At 36.4% G+C, this 21,807-nt stretch overlaps 1 protein-coding gene across 4 annotated transcripts in view; it reads right to left on the bottom strand.

Annotated features, from left to right (window-relative positions):
• Window positions 1-21,807, bottom strand: part of WDR7 (WD repeat domain 7) — a 374,749-nt gene that overhangs the window by 324,113 nt on the left and 28,829 nt on the right. For all 4 annotated transcript variants that reach the window (XM_057504212.1, XM_036918525.2, XM_036918526.2 and 1 more), the window contains 7 exons: window positions 20,324-20,430; window positions 18,732-18,810; window positions 9,453-9,627; window positions 6,495-6,571; window positions 5,545-5,664; window positions 2,239-2,384; window positions 1,804-1,906 (listed from right to left, as the gene is read on the bottom strand). In XM_057504212.1, the coding sequence (XP_057360195.1) occupies window positions 1,804-1,906; window positions 2,239-2,384; window positions 5,545-5,664; window positions 6,495-6,571; window positions 9,453-9,627; window positions 18,732-18,810; window positions 20,324-20,430 (807 nt within the window). The remainder of the gene's footprint in view (window positions 1-1,803; window positions 1,907-2,238; window positions 2,385-5,544; window positions 5,665-6,494; window positions 6,572-9,452; window positions 9,628-18,731; window positions 18,811-20,323; window positions 20,431-21,807) is intronic.

The raw sequence follows: 21,807 nt of genomic DNA, 5'->3' as shown, positions 1-21,807 counted from the left end.
CCAGAGTAAAAAAAGTGGTTATAGCACAAGTATTCAACAATATTTTGATGTAATTTTGTAGCATTAATTACATGTCAACTAATACTCAAATTCAGTATAATACATTCAAATAAATGAAAACTACATTTGTAGTCTGTCTCTAGAATTAGTATTTATATTCTTTTTCTCTGTTTTATAATAACCGATTACTTACCACAACAATGCAATTTATTTGTCTGTTATTAAATAATTAATACTAAAACATACCACTCCTTACCAAAAGAAAAGTCTCTATTTAAGAGGCCAAAGAGAAGAACTTGCTAATCTTAGCCTTGTGCCTACTCCTGAATAGCAGCAAAATTAAACCACCAAGCTTGTGTAACTATAGGATTACATTTTTTTTAATTAGTATATTTTTCAACTAAGAGCATGACATGTTACTCAGGCACATTTACATAATCAATCTGAACCTAGCCTGATATGTTAGCTATAAACCATTACAAAAAAGAAACATTCATTAGGGTCTTATGTATACTTTTGTGCCTTCAGTGAGATCACTTATTTGAAAATAATAGTGGTGGACTCCTAAAATTAAACTTTAAATTATTAATTGACAAATGCTTGAATATTAAAGCACAGAATCTTATGCTGAAAAGCAGTAAAAAAGAGACTTCAAGTTTTGACAAATACAGTTAACAAATAATCTAATTAGCATATTTGGTAATAGTTTTTTCCTAAAAAGAACTAGCCTATATAGAAACCATATGTATTAAGCAAAATAATTATTTGATTTAACTTACAGTCTGAAAATTACTAGAAGTTTTAATTGATAAAAAAACACCTAACAAGAAGTTATAACAGCAGCTGGAATAACCAACCAATATCCCATATTTCAACCTGTACATTATACCACATAATATATGTATTTTATTTTTAAATGTGTTGGGAAACTGATATTAAAAGAAACATGATATATATTTGTTTTTTCTTATGTATGTTTTTTATACAAGAAATTATTCCTTAGTATAACTGGAAGTGCCTATCTAGTTTAGAGAGCAGTAAGTAGGAGTTTAAAAGAATAAAGGACAGGTTACAGAAGATGTTAATTTACATAGATGTATACATTCTGCAAATTCAACATATTTAAAAAATCCCTTCTGCTCACCATCCCTTCCCATAAGATGGAACAAAATGTTCAGAATGAAAAAGTTGTGGAAACTCAGAACATAAGTAAAGGAAACTATCTTTCCAAAACCAAAGCTTCCTTCTTAACGCTCAAAGAACAGAGTTGAAGATCCAGCACTAAGTGCTGTTGCATTTCACCTTTAAATTGATATTAAGTAGGTTTTTAGAAATCATAATAAACTTTGGTTTGCATAGAAAAAAAAATTATTTTATTCTTTATTTCTAATGTCTAATGTTTTAAACGTCTACATGATTTTGAGGATATACTGCAATGCCTTGTTCAAGTAGTAAGTTATTATTACATTGCCCTTCTATATCTGTCACTGTTTATAACTGTATAATAGTACAAAATAAACATCTGCCATCAATATAAACTTTATCAAAAAGTCATTGCCACTATGTAATTAGCCTAAGACCATTTGTATTCTCAGAGAAAGGCGAATGCTGTATTATAGGCACATGTTTAAGATACACAAATTTTTAAATTGTGCTTATATTTGACCATGTCAAAATCTTTTAATCTAATACAGTGCCTTAAATTGTTCTGAATCTTTCAAATGCTTAGCTACCAAAAGACACCAAAATAGTGAAAAGTTTTCTATGTAACTAGCAATTATAAATGATACCTGAAGACTTTACCTCTTTATCTCTTCCATGCAAGAGGCTATGTTGTAAAGGGGGAATTAAATTTTCAACTGCTTTCCCCACATCACTGCGGAATGAGTCACTAGCTGGAAGGCAACTGAAAATGAGAAAAATATGACATTCAATTAAAATACAGATATTAAATATTTAACTATACCATATAATGAGGTTTTCCTGACAAAGGACAAAACATGGATTTTTAAATTATAGTTAATTTAATGTTATTAAAATATCCTAGTTCAAATAAAAACCCATCCAATTTATATACTTCAAAGTTAAACTGAAATATTAAATTTAACTGAAGAAGTTCTGAAGTTTTTTGCATAAATTTAGTATTTATAGTTTATACATTTTCATATCTTGAGGTTATACCTTTAACTCAGATTCTTTTTGTTTTGATTAAGTCCTAAATTATTATTTACTGAATACCTGGCAGGTAGTTTGTAAATATAACTTTGCCCATTTTCAGTCCAAATGATTACTTTATCAGCTGATACAAAGTCACCTCCAGTCCATGTCTGTCCATTTTCACTAGGACCTGAACACAACAGAGAATAGTCTCCAGCATCAAATACCTACAAGGAATAAGAAATTACAATCTAGTTCACATCGGTGTCATTTTCGAAAGCTACAGCAACATTTTAACTAAACAAACAAACAAACAAAAACTTCTGGAAATATATTTAACAACTCAGGCCTCAGTTAAAGACATGTTGTCAGTGAGCCCAGGGCACAGTCACCTTCAATAGGGAAAACATGTAGGTCCCCGCTGTGTGCAGCCTCCTGGTGGTGAGGCAGCAGACCATGAAAAGCACAGCAGGGGTGTCCCCTGCACAGGGACAGGAATCCTTAGCCTTTCTTATCTAAAGAAGCAAGTGCTCCAACAAAAAATGTCAAGTAACAGGAAACCGACCTGTAGAATACATGGTTATGACTCTCATGACCAGTAACAATGTTTCTAATAATAAACTCTGACATCAGAATTACTGCCTTTTTAATACGGGAATTACCTTACTTTACCATATTTCATCAATGTGCTAAAATACTTAAATAGGAAGTTAACAGATTCAGTTTTATTATTCAATAATTCTCACATATAAAAGTCAAGTCCCTAAAATTTCATCAGCAACACAGGTTACTAACCTGGGGACTTCCATTTGTAAGGCACGTCAAGCTTTACAAAGGGTCTTCACAGTCTTATCTCATCTTAGAATCACAGTTTTATCCCATCTTAGGACCCTTAGAATCACTGCAGGAGGGAGGCAGGCAGGTATGGCTACCACATTTTATAGACAGGAAATGGACACAAATAAGGGATACATCACCCGCTCAGGGCCATTTATCTAGTGATAGAGCTAGGACTAATAACCATGATATTATATCATTCTTAGAATAATTTTTCTACCACTTTTGATATTTCATAAAAGCACAATCTATATTGATGGAAAATTACCCCAGGAGGAATGATAACTCAATGGCCCAGAGTTTTTATTTTACTTTTCCTAAAAGAAAAAGCAATGAAGTTGTTTGTGCAGAGCCTTGATTTTAGAACAAATCCCAGCTGTATTTACCATGCTTTGCTATGATATTTGTCATATATGACAACAGCACTCTAAGAACAGCCAAGATAAATCCAAGAAAGAAAAGTGGAGACCAGCCCTACAGCCCTGTTATCTATTAAAACAAATTAAAAAGCAACAGAAAATAAAACAATACAACTAATGCATAAGTGAACAGATAAATCAAGTCCAGAAGAGATTCCAGAAACATAGGAATACAGTATATTATAAAGGCACAACAATAGAAAAATGAATTATTGGACAAAAAAGCACCAGGAACTGGAGGGGAGGGAAGGGGTCCCATCTGAAATGAAAATAAAATTGGATCTACATCTCACAACTTATACAAAATAAATTCCAGATTAAAAATTCAAAGGTATGCAAGCCATTTGGCTTTCCTCTTTTAAAATATTTTTGTGTATTTTTTTATTGGGCTGTCTCTGTTTTCCATCTTGATTTGCAGGAGTTGGTTTTTTACAAGTACTAGATGAGTCCTTGATCACATATGTATATTGTAACTACCTTCTCTCCCTCTGTGAGTTACCTCTTCACTCGAATTGCGTGCATTTAAGAAAAGACTGTTCTCACATGATTATAAAATGCTTACAATGAGCACACAAGGAACTGGTATTATATATTGCCTGGGAACAGGGAAGAGAAGCAGCAGCAGAAAACAGTGTGTACTTCTCACAGTTTCCTCTTACACTGTTTCTATTATTATTTCCATGTGTTTTTAATTTTAAGACAAACGAAGGATCCCATGAGCTTACTGTACCTAATCAGCTGCTAGCTTTTCTTCTTTACTCTTATTCCAAATCAACAGCAGTGCAAGGTAGGTTAGGATGCTGCTACCCTGGTCAGTCCTTTTACTCCACAGCCCATCCCCTTCAAGACAGAACACAGCATGGCAGTCCTGCTGGCAGCTGCCGCAGTCAGACTCCTGAGTGGAACACAGCAACTCCTGCCTGTAACCCCACCACCCAACTACCAAATGTATAAACCTCAGTCAAGTTATTAATCCCCCCTGTGCCTCAACTGTCTTATCTGCAAAATGGGGAAAGCAATGATTCCCACTATGGTAGGCAGACTGTAACACTGCCCCACTAATCCACAACTCACAGTATTCACACCCTTGTGTAATCTTCTCCCTTGAGTGTAGGCTGGAGTTTGGTACTGTTTCTAGACAACAGAATGTGGCAGAGGTGATGAAATCTCAGTTTCAAGATTAGGTGGATCTTGGTTGCACCTTCTCTTGCTCCCTTACTCGGAGGAAAGACAGCTCCCATGCTGTGAGCTGCCCTAGAGAGAGGCCCCACATGGCAAGGAACTGATGTCTCCAGCCAACAGTCAGTAGGACCTGAGGCTTGGTAACCCCAAAGTGAGTAAATCTGGAAGCCGATCCTCCCCGAGGGGAGCCTCAGGATGACATCACAGTCCAGCCCACACCTTCATCACAGCCTGGGAGTGACTCTGAGCCAGAGAGACCCGGCTAAGCCATGCCCAGATTCCTGACCCACAGGTGGGGTGGTGACCCATGTATCAGAGGTGTGATGATACATGTTTGTTGTTTTAAACTGCTCGATTTTGGAGTAATTCGTTACACAGGATTAGATAACTAATATACCTCAGAGAGCTGTGAGGATTAAGAGAGATAATACATGGAAAGCTTTGAAAAATATACTAGGCACAAGTGTCAAAATATGCTGTCTCTTTTTCTATGATAGAAATGTTAAATTCAGGCAACATGTAAAGTAATATACTATTTCCACTGTTAGCTCTGAAGTGATGGAGGAAGACCTTCCTGATTCTAAGAAATCAGAAGAAAATGACAATTGGAAATAACACAACCTGCAAAGGCAGGTCAACCTGCACCAGGTTCACCACCACTGCTTACACTGCACTGACCAGATAATGACTGAAACAACAGCAAGAGACAGATATTATGATCAACAGAATAATAGTGACTAACTAAATCATTCTAAAAGCCAAAACAAAAAAAGGCACTATACATACCCAAATTCTAGCACCTCAAAATACAATATCAAAATCACACATGAATTCTAAATGGTTGAAATACTCGTGCACCAAGCTCTTCCATACAATTATCTTTGGAAGTCTGATAAACCAACACCTTGAAGGGTAAAAATACAGCTTCATACTTAGGTAGTTATCTTACCCTCCAATATTTGGAGCACACAACCAAAAGTGACCTCTGTGTGAATGCACAAAAAGAGATACTTTGGCAATTCTGACAATAAATTGGTTTGGATTCCTCCTCGAATATTGGTTCAGTATCCTGAAAAGAGAAAGATTTGTAAAACTTCAGGAATGGCTTGGTTGCCATTAAAATTATCACATAATGATAAGGAAAATAAAATAAAATAAGACATCACTTGATGTATTTGGCATTTTAGTGCCTTATGTGAGAACCAAGGTAGAAAAAAAGTTTCAAAAATATACACTAAAAACATGTGGGCACAACGTCTTTGCTATAAAACTACTCAAAATTAAACTACTGAAGAGAATCAGAGTATCATCATTCTGGTGTAAGAGTTGACAAAAGTTTGAGTCAATCCTGACTTCTGGGGCTATATGTGCTTTAAGGTTAAAAAAAGAAATCTGATAGATTCCTGTACTTTCTCCCTGATTCAGTATCTAAAAATTCACTCACTGAAGAGATCAGCATCAATATTGTCAGAAAACCAACTGATCTGCCTTTCTTACGAATAAAAAATGATAAGGAATTCGAGACCAAAAAACAGAGGGCGAGGACTAAAACTGACTTTATATACTTTTTATGGTGGTTAGCTTTTTTTTTTCCCTCAAGCAAACTAACTTTTATACAGACAGTTGAGGAAAATTCCACCTTCTCTATGTTCCTCTACTCCATATCCTGTGTAATTTCATATCCTTGATAGAGCAGATGTCCACCATCAAAGTGAAAAAAATAATGCATTTACAGAGACAGCATATTAGAGGATGTCCTATATTATGTCAATAAGGCTACTGAAAAAGAATAACTTTTGCCTTCCACTTTAAAAAAGAAAAGGAATATGCAGATTACTGAAGTTTCAGACTTCACAAGAAAAGAAAATCAAAGAAATCATTTCCAGTCTCTTGTCTCACCTGCATGCCACTGATTTCAGAGGTAACAATCCACACCTTCAAGATGCCTGTCACTGAGAGCGCCACCACGGTGTCCTCTAAGTCCAGAAGGAACAAGAAGCCAAGGTTACAAATGTAGTACACTTTCTTTCTAATTAGTAACATGGTTCAGTGTAATGAAATTAAATAACAGTATATTTACAACTGGCAAAAACACAAAATTCTGTATTTTATGAAATAACAGAAACCAGATTTGAAATTCAGTTAAGTGACCAAAATTTTAGAATTCAAGGAAAAGTCATTTCTAGCTACTTGAATTTAGGTTTCAATTTCTAACCAATAAGTTTTTAATTATTTCAAATGTTGATTATTAGGTTAACAAACACTTTTATTCAAAATTCACAATTTATTTTATTTATCATGGATGAACACCCTAACTTTATTTTTTCCAAGGCACTTGTTTCCCTGCTTTTCCACTCACCTTATCTGCCTTGTCGACATTTAATTGACATTACACTTTCCACATATGATATGAAACCTAAACTCATAAGCTCAGGAGAGGGGCCATCACAGCTCCAGGGAAGTAGACACAAACTGTGAAAGGAGGGACATTAGAAAGCTGACTAATACCATCCCCAGAGCAAGGAAGGTATTGGTTAAAGTCGTATGTTCTTCACTAGTTAACCAATGACTGTGGATAACTTAAGTTGCCGATCTCAAATTCAGTTTGCTTACCTGTAAGCAAATAAAAATGAATAACAACAGTACCTACCTGAATGGGTTATGACAATGAAGACACACCAGAGGTACAGCATTCCACATATCAATAAAGATGAGTTATTACTGTCTCTAAAAAGAATTGTTTACTACCTTTTAGTAAAAACTTTATCGTTTACATAGTTCCCTGGACAATGTGAGGCACTGGAATGTATACTGACTACAATTCTCTGATCCCTGTACAGAGAAACCACAACTGTTCGCAAGTCTGCTAATTACGGTAAAAGTGAAACATACCAATATATCTAAAATTCTCAAATACCCACAGACTAGAATATGGTAAATGCAGATTAAAAATTGTGTATGTTTGCAACATCATAAATTAGTAACATTCAGAATTGTAAGCAAAGAACAAAATTTTTTATGAAAGTACATTTTATCATGTTCAGACCAGTGTATATGTGTATCTCACATGTATAAACTGTTATAATTCAAAATATACAAACTGTTTATCACAGATACAGTACTTTAAAAATGTATATTGATTATAAATAAGATTAAGAGGTGAACATGCTAATAATGAATTTCCTAGTGCCTGGAAAATTAAGTTGAACCTAATTTTCACTGTTAAGCTCAGGAATAAAGCAGTCATTCTCTAATACAAATTAGAAACCCTCCCCTTGAGAAGGTCCCGTATTCAAGAAGCCTGCTCAATTTTATTTCACCAAATATCTCCCAAATATAGTTGACCACAGAACCCTCCTGTTTCACTAACACCTATTAACAAACTGCAGAACCAATCCTCTGAAGAACAGCTCTTGGAAGAAGTTGTAAGTCCATGCACTCTATCCCCTCAGTCACTGCCTCATTCAGACCTGCCCGGCTCTCAGCTGGGGCAACAGCTGACAACCCCTGGTGCAGAGGGTGAAATCCAAGTTCTGGAGCTGACACACAGGCCCTTCATGATCTGTCCCCTGCCAATTCTGCCAACCTCATATGCTCCCATTCCTTCCCTCACACTTCCTGCCCCAGAAAAAATATATTTGTTTCCCACACATGCCTAGACTATTATTAATGCTACTGTGCTACTGTACCTGTGTACAAACTATTTCCTCTGCCAGAAACATCCTGATCCCCATGTCTGCCAATTAAGCTCCTCCTCAACTTTCAAATCCTAGCTCAAACTTCATCTGATCTGGGCAGTTTTTCCTCTTTGCCCTCAATCCCCTTCACTGTCTGCACTAGTTCCAGCTTTCCTGTACTATTTCCCTACCTTGTCATACTTTATACTCTGAACTGCCATTTGTTTGTATATCATTCTCTCTTACTAGAATTTGAGTCCTTTCAATAGCTTAATCCTCAGCCCCTAGAAGATAGCAGGCACTTGATAAATATTTGCTAAATGACTACCGAATAAAAAGCTGTGTGCTGATTTCCAACCCTAAGAGGTTATGAAGGAAAGCTCCCATAGAAAGGGAGGTGGTGTAACACAATGGTTAAGGCAATAATTCTAGAGTCCATCTGGCCACGAGTCAGCCACAAACTTGCTCTGTGATCTTAGGAAAAGACTTCAGCAGGCTAAACTTCATCAGTCTCCTCATCTACACACCTGATAACAGCCATACCTACCCCACTGGGAATTGTGAGAACTAAAATGGCTCATATGAATATACATTCAATGTTCAGCCCTAACTACTGTTCTTTTCCTGAACAATTTTACTTTTGCTCTCACAGTTGTCACTGAAAGGTTTCAACAAAAAATGAAGAAAACGTAATTAGAATTAATTGAGCACCAACTATGTACCCTGGTATATAGTTGGTGCTCAATTAAATAAGCTTAACTATGTGTAATTCCCTCCCTTTTCATTATTTCCATATAACATGGAAACATTTCCTATGCCTCTTAAGCAACTGATAAAACCAGGTCCAAGAAATACACAGGTGAAACAAGAGTCCCACCCACCACACCCCCAGGGGGAAGCTGTGTTTCCTTCGCTCGGAAAATCACCTGCAAACTCTAAGACTGCCAAAAGCTAGCGATCCACTCCATGGAATGAAGATGATCTAATACTTTAAATCTTAATTCAATCAAAGATTCCTCTCTGAAGGTGTAGACTGACCATAATTTATTGAAGTAGTTATTTCTTAAATGGAAGAATATAACCAAATATATTAATATGTCATACATTATAGAACTCTACAGTAACCGAATTAACTGTTAGGTTATGGTGCTGAGGTTCCTAAAGGGTGCCACACACTGACCTTGTGTTCGGTGGGATCGAATAATGCTCATGGAGCTAATCCAGTCTGGAGATATCTTTGATACTAAGGAGTATAACACCTCAAGGCTGGTGGCATCCACAACGAGGATTTCAGGATAATGACCATGGCATAAAAGCCTTCCTTCTCTCTGATTTCCAACAGAGAACTGGTAGAACTAAAAGGGAATGAGAGTTTTAAATGTTCTCCTTTACTTTAGATACTTGATTCATATGTATTGATCAAGCTTATTATGGTACTCAACTTCTTCATTCTTCAGTAATACTTCCAGACATGTACTATATGGTACATATTATATGTCTACATATGCACATAGAAATATAGTGACATTAATATTTCAAAATATATACCAAATTATTCTTTTCCTGACATCCTCCCTTTTGAGCTATTTTTGAAAATTCATTGTAATTCTTCTTCTTTATTCTCCTGTAGCATCTCAAACAGATATTGAATGAATTAACAAAATACCTGAATAAGATGAACTTCATAAAGTCAAAGCAAAAGGGAAACTCAAGTGGGTCCCAAAAATATGAATTTTAGATGAATGGAAATAGGTGGGGATAGGCTTGTAATTACCAGTTATGACCAAATAAAATTTAGAAGATGAAGAGGCTGCTGTTCAAATATACTGTAATCAGATGTAAATTCTGATTAATCTAAGTGTGTTATTTCAGACTGGGGTATGAGATAACCATGTGAACCATCCTCATAGTGCACATTTACACTTTGTGGAAGAAAAATAGCAGAAGTATCAATACAATTATGATCCATACGTTACTCATGCCAAGAATAATTCAAAAGGATAAGATGAGTTTCCATCAACGAAAGAGCAAAAGAGTAACTATCAAAACAAGACCAATAACTTATCAAAGGACCTATCTTGCTTTAACCTCAGAACACTGTGCCTCTCTTAGTGGAACTACTCACTATAGGATTTTTAGAAAGTGAAAACATCTAATATTCAGACTACTACTTCCAAAGGCACTGGCTCTTATATGAGTCACATGAGTGTGAGCAAGATCACATGAGTGTGAGCAAGGTAGATAAAGCACACAGAGCAATGCTGTAAGTGGGGAAGAAACTAAGAAGCCTCGGGCCTGCTCACACACTCTAAGAGTTCAACACTGTATGTAAAGAAATAGAATCTTTTATCAGCTATGGAATACTCCGTATAAAAAGGATAATAAGTTCTTAAACATAAACACTGATGATGGAGCGCATTAATTAAGTGCGAGGTAGCCCCACTGAAACTCCAAGAGGAGGTCTAATAAAATGCAGACTGCCACAGGAGGCACCTCTAGATTTCAGAAGGTTGATTCAAAAAACACGGCACACAAACTGGAAGTCCAAGGGACTGCCAGGAACTCACATTTAATAATGTGACCTAAGGTAGCCTTGACTCATATAGCAGAACAATGTACCAAGGAGGAAAGGATGGGTGTAGAGAAACAACTTTGTCAGTGTTGATCCAACACCAGCCAGAAAGCACACGTGTACTGCAATCACTAGAGAAGAGCTCTTCAATGAGGGCAGGGGTATTTTATTACACCTGCCAGACTAAATGCCTCTCACCCTTTGCTTTAAAGTTATACCCCCAAACAATCTTCTGAACACAATTTAGCTTTCTAGACACTTTGATACTAGCAAAGAAAATGTCCTGAATGGAGAAACAAAATTTTCAAATATTAAAAAGGGATGTCTTCATATGACAATTTAATAAGTTGCCACTTCCTTGTGATTTCAGTAAGTTCTAGTGTCACTAAGGTTTATCATTTCTCCTTATAAAATAAACAACCTGCTTCAGGACCTGGGAGGATGAGATCACACAAAGAACAATCGTCACACACTAGTGAATCTGCCAAAAAGCATATTCTACTCAGAGAGGTTGTCAATTAAAATGCAGAAGACCTGAAAGATGGTGGCGTGAGAGGAGAGACAGAGGCTTCCTCCTAAAACTGGATACAATTAGAAAATTTAATTGGTGCAACTAATCCTGAGAGAGCAACAGGAAAGAGGACGGCGTCAGACTGCACACACCTGGAGAAAAGAGCAGACCTCAGCGAACGGGGTAACGTACCAGAGCTGTGGCTCTGCGGGACCCGAGCCCTTCCCCTACCCCAGCTCACAGGCAGGAGAAAGAGAAACGGAGCAGGGAGGGAGTGGAAGGCTTGGGACTGCTGAATACCTAACTCTGGAGATCTGCTCTGGGAGCACAAACCTACATTTCATGGTATTTTCATGAGACTCGCATGACTACTGGGTTGGAAAGTTAATATAGGCAGAGTTCCTGGGGAGACTGGGATTCTGGCTGCTTGTGGAAAGCAGGGATCCATATCTGGCTGCTCTGGGACAAAAACTTATACCTGTGTGAATGGTCCACTGGCTCAGGCAGCAGAGACAGGCAGAGCAGCCAGGAGGCGGGGAACAGCTCTTTCCTACCCCCAGGCACCAGTACCACTCCCCTGTGACCCCTGACATTGCCTCAGGGGCTCAGCAGCTCCAGAATAGAGCTTCTGGACACTACAGGGCGCCATATACAAACATGAAATGCCAAAGGAACCTTGTCCAGAGTAAAATTGTTAATACAACTCCTGAGAAAGATTTAAATGATATGGACCTCATGACTCTTCCTGAAAGGGAGTTCAAAATAAAAATCATCAACATCCTAATGGAGGTACGGAAAGACATCCAAGAACTCAGGAATGAATTCAGGTCAGAGATCCGATTGTTAAAGAACACGACAGAGGGTATTAAAAGCAGGTTGGATGTGGTGGAGGAGACAATAAATGAAATAGAAACTAGAGAAGAGGAATACAAAGAAGCGGAGGCACAGAGAGAAAAAAGGATCTCTAAAAATAAAAGAATATTGAGAGAACTGTGTGACCAATACAAACGGAACAATATTCGCATTATAGGGATACCAGAAGAAGAAGAGAGAGAGAAAGGGATAGAAAGTGTCTTTCAGGAAGTAGTTGCTGAAAACTTCCCCAATTTGGCCATGTCAGGCCATGGAGATCCACAGATCCCCCAACACAAGGGACCCAAGAAAGACAACACCAAGACACATAGTAATTAAAATGGGAAAGATCAAGGATAAGGACAGAGTGTTAAAAGCAGCCAGAGGCAGAAATAAGATCACATACAAAGAAAAGCCCATCAGACTAACCACAGACTTCTCAGCAGAAACCTTACAGGCCAGAAGGGAGTGACATGATGTATTTAATGCCATGAAGCAGAAGGGCCTGGAACCAAGATTACTTTATCCAGCAAGGTTATCATTTGAATTTGAAGGAGGGATTAAACAATTTCCAGATAAGCAAAAGCTGAGAGAGTTTACCTCCCACAAACCATCTCTGCAGTCTATTTTGGAGGGACTGCTATAGATGGAAGTGTTCCTAGGGTTGGATAGCTGTCACCAGAGGTAGTAAAATCATGGTAGGGAGGGTGGAGCAGCTGATTGTGAGGCAAATGCAAAATTAAATTGACTATCTCCAAAGTCAATCAAGGAATAGATAAAAAGTACAGAATTTGATACCTAATATATAAAGAATGAAGGAGGAAGAAAAAGGAGGAGAAATAGAAAAGAACCTTTAGATTGTGCTTATAACAGCATACTAAGTGAGTTAAGTTAGACTCTTAGAGAGTAAGGAAACTAACCTGGAACCTTTGGTAACCACGAATCTAAAGCCTGAAACGGCAATAACTACATACCTATCGATAATCACCCTAAATATAAATGGACTGAATGCACCAATCAAAAGACATAGAGTCACTGAATGGATGAAAAAACAAGACCCATCTATATGCTAATTACAAGAGACTCACCTCAAACCCAAAGACATGCACAGACTAAAAGTCAAGGGATGGAAAGAGATATTTCATGCAAACAATAGGGAGAAAAAAGCAGGTGTTGCAGTACTAGTATAAGACAAAATAGACATCAAAACAAAGAAAGTAACAAGAGATAAAGAAGAACATTACGTAATGATAAAGGGCTCAGTCCAACAAGAGGATATAACCATTATAAATATATATGCACCAAACACAGGAGCACTAGCATATGTGAAACAAATACTAACAGAACTAAAGGAGGAAATAGACTGCAATGCATTCATTTTAGGAGACTTCAACACACCATTCACTCCAAAGGACAGATCCACCAGACAGAAAATAAGTAAGGACACAGAGGCGCTGAACAACACACTAGAACAGATGGACGTAATAGACATCTATAGAACTCTACACCCAAAAGCAACAGGATACACATTCTTCTCAAGTGCACATGGAACATTCTCCAGAATAGACCACATACTAGGCCACAAAAAGAGCCTCAGTAAATTCCAAAAGATTGAAATCCTATCAACCCACTTTTCAGACCACAAAGGTATAAAACTAGAAATAAATTGTACCAAGAAAGCAAAAAGGCTCACAAACACATGGAGGCTTAAAAACATGCTTCTAAACAGTCAATGGATCAACAACCAAATTAAAATGGAGATCCAGCAATATATGGAAATAAATGACAACAACAACACAAAGCCCCAACTTCTGTGGGACGCAGCGAAAGCAGTCTTAAGAGGAAAGTATATAGCAATCCAGGCATATTTAAAGAAGGAAGAACAATCCCAAATGAATAGCCTAATGTCACAATTATCAAAATTGGAAAAAGAAGAAAAAATTAGGCCTAAAATCAACAGAAGGAGGGACATAATAAAGATCAGAGAAGAAATAAACAAAATTGAGAAGAATAAAACAATAGAAAAAATCAGTGAAACCAAGCGCTGGTTCTTTGAGAAAATAAACAAAATAGATAAGCCTCTAGTCAAACTTATTAAAAGAAAAAGAGAATCAACACACATCAACAGAATCAGAAATGAGAATGGAAAATCACGACAGACTCCACAGAAATACAAATAATTATTAAAGACTACTTTGAAAACCTATATGCTAAGAAGCTGGAAAACCTAGAAGAAATGGACAACTTCCTAGAAAAATACAACCTCCCAAAACTGACCAGGGAAGAAACACAAAATCTAAACAAATTACCAGCAAAGAAATTGAAGCAGTAATCAAAAAACTACTCAAGAAAAAAACACCCAGGCCAGATGGATTTACCTCGGAATTTTATCAGACATACAGAGAAGATATAATATCCATTCTCCTTAAAGTTTTCCAAAAAATGGAAGAGGAGGGAATACTCCCAAACTCATTCTATAAAGCCAACATCACCCTAATACCAAAACCAGGCAAAGACCCCACCAAAAAAGAAAATTACAGACCAATATCCCTGATGAACGTAGATGCAAAAATACTCAATAAAATATTAGCAAACTGAATTCAAAAATATATCAAAAGGATCATACACCACGACCAAGAAGGATTCATCCTAGGGATGCAAGGATGGTACAACATTCGAAAATCCATCAACATCATCCACCACATCAACAAAAAGAAAGACAAAAACCACATGATCATCTCCACAGATGCTGAAAAAGCATTTGACAAAATTTAACATCCATTCATGATAAAAACTCTCAGCAAAATGGGTATAGAGGGCAAGTACCTCAACATAATAAAGGCCTTATACGATAAACCCATAGCCAACATCATACTGAACAGCGAGAAGCTGAAAGCTTTTCCTCTGAGATCGGGAACAAGACAGGGATGCCCACTCTCCCCACTGTTATTTAACATAGTACTGGAGGTCCTAGCCATGGCAATTAGGCAAAACAAAGAAATACAAGGAATCCAAACTGGTAAAGAAGTTAAACTGTCACTATTTGCAGATGACATGATATTGTACATAAAAAACCGTAAAGACTCCACTCCAAAACTACTATAACTGATATCGGAATACAGTAAAGTTGCAGGATACAAAATTAACACACAGAAATCTGTGGCTTTCCTATACACTAACAATGAGCCAAAAGAAACAGAAATCAGGAAAAATTTTCCATTCACAACTGCATCAAAAAGAATAAAATACCTAGGAATAAACCTAACCAAGGAAGTGAAAGACCTATACTCTGAAAACTACAAGTCACTCTTAAGAGAAACTAAAGAGGACACTAACAGATGGAAACTCATCCCATGCTCTTGGCTAGGAAGAATTAATATCGTCAAAATGGCCATCCTGCCCAAAGCAATATACAAATTTGATGCAATCCCTATCAAATTACCAACAACATTCTTCAATGAACTGGAACAAATAGTTCAAAAATTCATATGGAAACACCAAAGACCCCGAATAGCCAAAGCAATCCTGAGAAAGAAGAATAAAGTGGTGGGGATCTCACTCCCCAACTTCAAGCTCTACTACAAAGCCATAGTAATTAAGACGATTTGGTACTGGCACAAGAACAGAGCCACAGACCAGTGGAACAGATTAGAGACTCCAGACATTAACCCAAACATATATGGTCAATTAATATTTGATAAAGGAGCCATGGACATACAATGGGGAAATGACAGTCTCTTCAGCAGATGGTGCTGGCAAAACTGGATAGCTACATGTAAGAGAATGAAACTGGACCATTATCTAAACCCATACACAAAAGTAAATTCAAAATGGATCAAAGACCTAAATGTAAGTCATGAAACCATAAAACTCTTAGAAAAAAACATAGGCAAAAATCTCTTGGACATAAACATGAGTGAACATATCTCCCCAGGCAAGGAAAACAAAAGCAAAAATGAAAAGTGGGACTATATCAAGCTGAAAAGCTTCTGTACAGCAAAGGACACCATTAATAGAACAAAAAGGTACCCTACAGTATGGGAGAATATATTCATAAATGACAGATCCAATAAAGGCTTGACATCCAAAATATATATAAAGAGCTCATACACCTCAACAAACAAAAAGCAAATGATCCAATTAAAAAATGGGCAGAGGTACTGAACAGACAGTTCTCCAAAGAAGAAATTCAGATGGCCAACAGACACATGAAAAGATGCTGCACATCGCTAGTTATCAGAGAAATGCAAATTAAAACCACAATGAGATAACACCTCACACCAGTAAAGATGGCTACCATCCAAAAGACAAACAACAACAAATGTTGGCGAGGCTGTGGAGAAAGGGAAACTCTCCTACACTGCTGGTGGAAATGTAAATTAGTTCAACCATTGTGGAAAGCAATATGGAGGTTCCTCAAAATGCTCAAAATAGACTTACCATTTGACCCAGGAATTCCACTTCTAGGAATTTACCCTAAGGATGCAGTACTCCAGTTTGAAAAAGACATATGCACCCCTATGTTTATCGCAGCACTATTTACAATTTACAATAGCCAAGAAATGGAAGCAACCTAAGTGTCCATCAGTAGATGAATGGATAAAGAAGATGTGGTACATATACACAATGGAATATTATTCAGCCATAAGAAGAAAACAAATCCTACCATTTGCAAAAACATGGATGGAGCTAGAGGGTATTATGCTTAGTGAAATAAGCCAAGCAGAGAAAGACAAATACCAAATGATTTCACTCATCTGTGGAGTATAAGAACAAAAGAAAAACTGAAGGAACAAAACAGCAGCAGAATCACAGAACCCAAGAATGGACTAACAGGTACCAAAGGGAAAGGGACTGGGGAGAATGGGAGGGTAGGGAGGGATAAGGGCAGGGAAGAAGAAAGGGGGTATTATGATTAGCATGTATAATGTGGGGGGTGGGGGAAAGGGGAGGGCTTTGCAACACAGAGAAGAGAAGTAGTGATTCTACAACAACTTACTATGCTGATGGACAGTGACTGTAATGGGATTTGTGAGGGGGGACATGGGGTAGGGGAGAGCCTAGTAAACATAATGTTCTTCATGTAATTGTAGACTAATGATAACAAAATAAAAATAATAAAATAAAAAAAAATGCAGAAGACCTACTACGGGATCCGATAAATACTAGGCACTGAAACTGTTGAAATAAATAATGATATTGTTGAATGAATGAAGAAAATTTTTCCTAAAATGTAAATCAAAAATTTTTACATCACAGAATTACAATAGTCAAATACTTATCTACAATGAGTTCAAGAAAATTATATATAATTTCTCAATTTAAATGTTATCTATATAGTCAATGGCTCTACATCCTTTTATTACTCCTTTTCTCTCTATAATCCTTAATAAGTCTTCATACGATAAAAATAAATAAATAATATGTGCCCTATAAATACAAAGCATACACCCTAACATTGAGGAAGCTATTTTTAAAAGGCTTTTGACAGGGTAAGAAATAGTCACAATACTGACCACCACCTTCCCCACAAAAATTATCCATTGCTTTTCTATTGGCACAGAAGGGTTTCTTTTTCATCAAATGATTTTGTTTGTTTTAAGGGAGGAAGCATGATGTAACAAATGAATACAGTCCCTGGAATGTTCTGGTAAATCTGATTTGGGATCCTGGCACCTGGAATGACACACTGTGACACTGGGCCAAGTCATTTAATCACGCTGGGTCTCAGTTTCCTTGTATGTAAAATGACGTAGTCCTACTTAATATGTAAGGGTATGGGGAGGACTAAATGGAACACCATATAAGAAATGCCTATACAATATTTGCTCAATAAATGTGAGCTCTCTTCTATTCTGTGTCCTTTCCCATTGAGAACATAAATCGTACTTCCTAGACACTTGCAATTTTCCCAACACTCAACAGAGTAAATGATGAGTAAATTGAAGCACAAAGAACTTGACAATTGTGAAAGAGTAAGAAAGAATACCAGGAAATACAAGTCAAAAACTATAAATTCCTATGTAAATTATTATGTAAACCAGGCATATGAAATACTTATTTCTTCTACAGATTTAGAAAGTCAGTAAATATGCCCAAGGACCAACTGCACAAAAAAATTAAAGGATATGATCTGCAAAGTAGGTCAATTTGTGTCAATCATGAATGGAATCATAAAGACTTTAGCAAGAGAGAATTTCATTATTTAAGATCTAGAGGACTTACCTGAATCGTAAGGGAGCTCTCACTTGGGTAATTAGGATAGCCGGACACAGCGGAAGCAGCAGTGACAATTGGCTTACCTTGTAAATTTTCCCATGAGTCTGGTCTACTTTATTACCCTCCCCACTATACCATCTTAGCAGGAAGACTTTACTACTCCATTTCTGGTCTTCTTGGCCTATTGCTTATCTATACCCATTTCTCATTAAAAATATAGGTGCAATGTTTAAAACATATATTTTTAAATTGTGTATTTGTAATGAACTGTGCTGATTTGGACAGTTACAGAAGTAGATACTAACCTGTATGCCAGTATGTGTGCAGGCTAATTTTGTGAATTCAATACATCTGCCATCATTCACATCCCAGAGGCACATCTCCCTATAAAAAAAAATAGCTAACTTAAAATCTAATTTTTAAAAGTTCTGTTCAACTCTGTCACAGCGGTTTAAAATCAATCTTCCATTTAAACTGATATAGTTCAGAAGTAGTGCATAGTCATTACTGCTGTTCATCAAACAATCCTGGTCCTCCCACTCACCATCCCAACCCCTGTCCCCATCCACATTCTTTCTGGTCGCACACTAGGACTCCACTTTCTGATTCCCTTTTGGCTGATGGAGCTTCGTGAGTAGCTCTGGCCAAAACTGAAGCAAGGCCCTGCAGAAGTCTCTCCTCTGCCTCCACTCCAGACAGTGGCTGCTTCAGACGGTGCTTGCTCCCTCGCCCTCAACCTCAAAGTGAGAAGAATAATGGAGCAGAGCAGAGCCCCAAGGGATGTATGAGGGGCAAGTGACAAAACAATGCAAACTTTTAATTTAAACCATAGCTAGAAGATTTAGCACAAAAGAAAAAATATAAAGTCAACTGAATTCCAAAAGTTTACAAATTAAATATGTTTTCAGTTTTCATTCTGTATTTACTACAGGAGTTTTATTGAGTACATACCAAAAAAAAGCTCATGTCTCAAACTGAAGACATAACATTCAAAATCAGAAATCTCAATACACCTTGCCTTTTCAAGAAATAAGATCTATTTAACAGAAGACAACATGAATAAAATGTAATGATCCTGATATTATGAAGGTTTTCTGTAAGATCCCCCTTCCTAAATCTCAGATGGTATTAAACAATTTTTCAGGGGACACTCAACCTATTTAGAAAATGCCTTCTAATGAGAATTATTCTTTAATTGACCAAAAGGCACTATATGTTTACCTGATGCCGCTCTTGTTCCAAACAGTAATACTAGGTTCTCTTCAAACATAAATTAATTATGGGGGGAGAGGGACAACTTGTTAAATAATTCTCTTCTAGTTCCCCAAATCTTTTTAATAACATATTGTGTAAATACACAATTTTCTAAGCACCAAGAAAGTTTTAAAAATTCCTTACATTCTGAACCCTACACCTACCATCCAATGACCCATCTCTCCAAAAGCAAGTTATATTCTGAGACTTAGGAATATATATATATAGTTACATTCGTGTATTAACACACATCTACTGCATGAACTTTTGCATGACTTCATCTTGCAAATTTATGCTAGCCTAAGATCATTCAGGTTTTTTTTAAACTCTCCAAATAGTTTGCCAGCTCAATAAAAATGCCATGGGGATTAATAGTCAAGCTTTAACTTTTAAGTTATTCTGAGTTTCTCAAAAGCAAGGCAAAGACAAATCATGAATTATAATAAAAGTATTATAAAAACCACTAATAAAGATAAAATTCACATTTTTAAAATAAAGATATTTCAAATATCTTTAAGTTTAGACCACTGAAACATTTATCTTATAAACACTCAGAGAAAAAAACCTACCTACTTACCAATATACCAATGCTATTTGCAATAAAGACTTATGCAGAAAATAGTGAATCAAAAAAAATACTTACCCACTTTCAGATGCACTCACAATATACTGTTTGTCACTAGAAGCACAAGCTTTAGACAAACAGGTGATTGAAGCTGTATGACCAAACAACAGTGCTCGAGGATTAACCTGAAAATACACAAATATGTTGATGTAAGTGCCAAATTAAAAAAAAATAATCTTTAAGGAATCCTGTTAAATATCCAATACAAATACACAGATACAGATTTGAGAAGGCTATATAGAACTGCTCAGAACACCAAAAACTAAAAACAGGAAAATAGTGACTCCCACCCTTTTAATGCTCACAATCACCCTAGCAGGTAATTCTGAGGTCAAAACCAGAACACCAAGAAGCAGCATTATTTGCCCGATATCATACAGAGAGTGATGGAGCCAGGATTCAAACCAGGGCAGTCTTAAGCACCAAGTTCTAGTATATGGGCAGATAAGGTTTAAAATGTGAATTAGTATATAAAATGAAGTGATTTAACCTTACTTTTTGAAAAATAATACCTTCATTGATCTGAAAACACATTTAAGTCTCTATCATTGTGAAGCACAAAAAATACAGGACAGGTACCCTCCTAAATGCTGATGCCAATGTTAGCTATCAGGAACTAAGAATGACTTTCACAGACTAGTGATTTAGTGGCACAGGACCTTTTAAAAAGGATGGCTTAATACCCATTATTCTAAAATTAGTCTAGTAATTAGCCCCCAGATTTATCTACCTTTGTACCAAATGGCATGCTGTAACTCCAGGTTACTTTGGAGCCTTAGATTGTTTCAGGATATATTAATATTTAATACATACAAATAATATTTATAACATATGTATAAGATATAAAGAATATATTGAATAATCACATACCCAGTTAAAAATACTGTAAACTCAATACCCAGTTAGAAATACAGAATATGACCAATACCTTGAAAGCCCCTTTGTACCCTTCATGATTTCACATTGCAAGAAATTTATCCTAACCTACTAGGAAAGCTAGATCGTTCAAAATTAAATATTCCATGGAAAGAGTATTGAGATTGTTCTATAATTCTGGTATGTTTCAATGGAAGAGATTTTCCAAATGAAATTATCTTAGCCATCTTTTGCATAGTTATAATTAAGAGAAAATTTCATCTTTGTTTATGGTTACAATAGACCTAGAAAGTTTTCTTATATATCTAAACTTTTCTCATAATCCAACACAATCTCTATGTAATATTCAGTATTCATTCACTGGAAAAAATGCTATCGGTCAATTTTTTTATTTCTCCCATGAAAATCACATTTACTGATAGTTTTATTTCCATTGTGAATGGCTTTGCTGGAAAATTCCATTTTCGGCCATAAGAGAGTAACTAAAACTAGACTTTACTTTGCCATTACCTAAAAAAATGAGCAAAAATATTTGAACAAAGTATAAAAATCACATGATCATCTTGACAAAGGCAGTAAAAGCATTTGACAAAATTCAGTATCTTTTCATGAATAAAAACTCTTAG

Source organism: Manis pentadactyla, chromosome 6 (assembly GCF_030020395.1).
Source record: "Manis pentadactyla isolate mManPen7 chromosome 6, mManPen7.hap1, whole genome shotgun sequence".
Lineage (NCBI taxonomy): Eukaryota > Metazoa > Chordata > Mammalia > Pholidota > Manidae > Manis > Manis pentadactyla.
The sequence above is the reverse complement of the archived record's forward strand: the minus strand, read 5'-3'. Positions and strand labels throughout refer to the sequence as shown.